The following is a 2,965-nucleotide window of genomic DNA, read 5'->3' as shown; positions in this document are numbered from 1 at the left end:
TACTGTAGAGATGAGGTCTCGCCTGCCCAGGCGGGTCTCGAACCCGCGGGCTCAGGCAATCCACTCACCTCAGCCTCCCAAAGGCGTGGGATTACAGGCTGAGCCACGAGCCCGGCTGTGTCGAGTCTTTAATACTGAGTCTGGATGATATCACTAAGGGAGTGATGTGGATGATATCACCAAGGGAGTGATGTTGATAGAGGTTGGGCAGAGAAACTAGGAACTCGAACTAGGAAGGAAATCTGTAAAAGAGTAGCCAAAGGGGATGGGCGTGGTCAAATAGTTAAGTGATACTGCGAATTCAAGGGGGAAAGAATTGTCTATTGGGTTTGGCCCAGGGCTTATGGGTGGGCAGTGGAGAATGAAAGGCTGGGATGGCGGTGGGGACCACCACATAAAAGCAGATCCGTTTCTTCCCCCACCCCAGGAGCACTCCATCAAAGTACTTGAACTCATCTCCACCATCTGGGACACGGAGCTGCACGTTGCAGGCCTCAGACTCCTCAACAACCTGCCGCTGCCTGACTATGTGCATCCGCAGCTGCGACGGGTGATGCCTGCCTTGATGGAGATCCTGCAGTCAGACTACATCCTGGCACAGGTGCACGAGGACCGTGACCAAGGCCCTGCCTTCCTGACCAGCCTTAGCACAGCACTTTGAGGGAGGAACAGAGGTTTACGTTGTCCCTGCTCAGGTCCATGTGCGCCAACTTTCTCATGTTTTGCTGTTTCCTTTATTCAGGTGCAAGCCATACGCCTGCTGAGCTACCTGGCACAGAAGAATGACCTTCTCTATGACATTCTCAACTGCCAGGTAAGAGAGAAATTGAAGCCGGGCTCGGTGGGTCAGCCTGTAATCCCGCGCCTTTGGGAGGCTGAGGTGAGTGGATTGCCTGAGCCCGCGGGTTCGAGACCCGCCTGGGCAGCGAGACCTCATCTCTACAATAAATCAAAAAATCAGCCGGGCGTGGTAGCGCATGCCTGTAGTTCCAGCTACTTGGAAGGCTGAGGCAGAAGGATCGCCGGAGCCCAGCAGGCGAGGCTGCGGTGGCCGGGAGCCACTGCGCTCCAGTCTGGGTGACCCAGTGAGACTCCAACTCAAAAAAAAAGAAAGAAATTGAAGAGGGGCTGATGACTGCCAACTTAGGTGCTGGGGAGGGAAGAACCATGGCTTCTCCAGACCGACTTAGCCCTGATGAATTGTCTTATTCCTCCTCCTGCCTCTACACAAAATGCACTGGAAAACATCCCTTCTTTTGTTCCCCTAGTAGAATGACAATCCATTTTGTTGGGAGGGGCATTCTCTTTTGAGGGGCTTTCTGAAGTCTGAGAGTTAGGAACACAGAAGACAAAAGAAAAGTTAATGTAGGTATTTTAATATTGGGGGAAGTGACTTATGGCAAAGAGCATTATTAGGGATAGAAAGGATTACTATGTGATAATCAGTGGTTCAGTATACCAGAATGATAAAGCAACTCTAAATTTGTATACATGTAATAGCATAATCTTAAAATATATGTAGCAAAACTTGATGGAATTATAAGGAGAAATGAATACATCTACCACCACAGTGGAAGATTTTAAAGATTTTTAACTACTCTTTCAGCAATGGATAGATGAAAAACTAAAACTAGTGAGGTATTCTTGCTGTGAATAAAACAAACAAGCTTGAACCATTAGATGTTCCTAAAACACCCTACAATGATTAAATTCACATTCCTCTCAAGTGCAGACAAAATATTTATGGACATTAGCCACACACTGAACCTTAAAGTTTGTCTCAGTGACCTTCCCAGAATCAATATTCCATGTTTTATGATCACAGTGCAATTAAGTTAAAGAATGATAATAAGGGCCGGGTGTGGTGGCTCATGCCTATAAACCCAGCACTTTGGGAGGCCGAGGTGAGAGGATTGCCTGAGCCCACAGGTTCGAGACCAGCCCAGGTAACTTGGCGAGACCTCATCTCTACAGTAAATCAAAAAATTAGCCTGGCATGGTGGCGTATGCCTGTAGTTCCGGCTACTTGGAAGGCTGAGGCAGAAGGATCTCCAGAGCCCAGCAGGTTGAGGCTGCGGTGTGCTGTAAACTTGGTACTGCACTCCAGCCTGGGTGACAGAGTGAGACTCCAACTCAAAAAAAGAAAAAAAATGATAATGAAAGGAAAACTAAAAAAATTTTTATACAGTTGAGTCTGAAATTTAGGTACTCATATGTTGAGTTGAGGAAATAGGAAGATAAAAGTATACAAGTTCTGAAAGGGTAATACGATTAGAGCTCGCTTGGGATTTCATTCCCCTTCTCTCACCATGCCCATCGCAGGTTCACTCTGACTTCCTAAACCTGTTCCAGTCCACACAGCCAGGGAGTCTCCTGTTCGAGGTACTGGTGTTTGCTGAGCGGCTGAGTGAGGGTCGGAATGCACCCCACTACCGCGCTGTCAAGTGGCATTACAATGAGCAGTCCCTGCACGAGTCCCTCTTTGGAGAAGACTCACGACTGGCAGACCGACTGCTTGCCCTGGTCATCCACCCTGAGGAGGATGTGCAGATCCAGGCCTGCAAGGTCATAGTCAGCCTGCAGTGCCCCCAGGACTTGGGAGTCCGGTCCTCCTCCTGCCAGCCCAGTCGTTCCTACTTTTAAAATGGCGAATAAAATTAAGGAGAGCCAATAAATGAGTATGGGAAAGAAGCATGACGTTTCTTGAAGCTTGAGTGTCTTTTCGTGGCCTTCCAGGGCTGGGTGGGGATTTCATTCAATATAACCTCTGTCCCAGAGCATGGGCATAGCTCCCAAAACACGTCCTCACTTCCACGTTTGGAGGACGGACTCTCATCTTCTCTTGCTGCTTTTCAAATCGGAATGTGGAGCCATGTTTCCAGGGGGTTGGGAGAAGTCCAGCTTGGGGCCTGAAGCCAAAGGTAATCAGCAAGAGACAGCATAGCATCGGATTAGTCAGAGTGAG

At 48.6% G+C, this 2,965-nt stretch overlaps 1 protein-coding gene across 5 annotated transcripts in view; it reads left to right on the top strand.

The window, feature by feature from the left end:
• ARMC12 (armadillo repeat containing 12) overlaps positions 1-2,697 on the top strand; it is a 24,068-nt gene extending 21,371 nt beyond the window's left edge. For 4 of the 5 annotated variants that reach the window (XM_008073550.2, XM_008073549.2, XM_021706698.1 and 1 more), the window contains 3 exons: positions 428-601; positions 743-814; positions 2,323-2,697. In XM_008073550.2, coding sequence (XP_008071741.1) covers positions 428-601; positions 743-814; positions 2,323-2,643 — 567 coding nt within the window. In that variant the 3' untranslated portion in view covers positions 2,644-2,697. The remainder of the gene's footprint in view (positions 1-427; positions 602-742; positions 815-2,322) is intronic. The other variant, XM_021706699.1, reaches the window with a different exon arrangement.
• Positions 2,698-2,965: the final 268 nt, after the last annotated feature.

This window comes from Carlito syrichta, unplaced genomic scaffold (assembly GCF_000164805.1).
Source record: "Carlito syrichta isolate Samal-C Ts95f unplaced genomic scaffold, Tarsius_syrichta-2.0.1 Scaffold315942, whole genome shotgun sequence".
Classification (NCBI taxonomy): domain Eukaryota; kingdom Metazoa; phylum Chordata; class Mammalia; order Primates; family Tarsiidae; genus Carlito; species Carlito syrichta.
The sequence above is the reverse complement of the archived record's forward strand: the minus strand, read 5'-3'. Positions and strand labels throughout refer to the sequence as shown.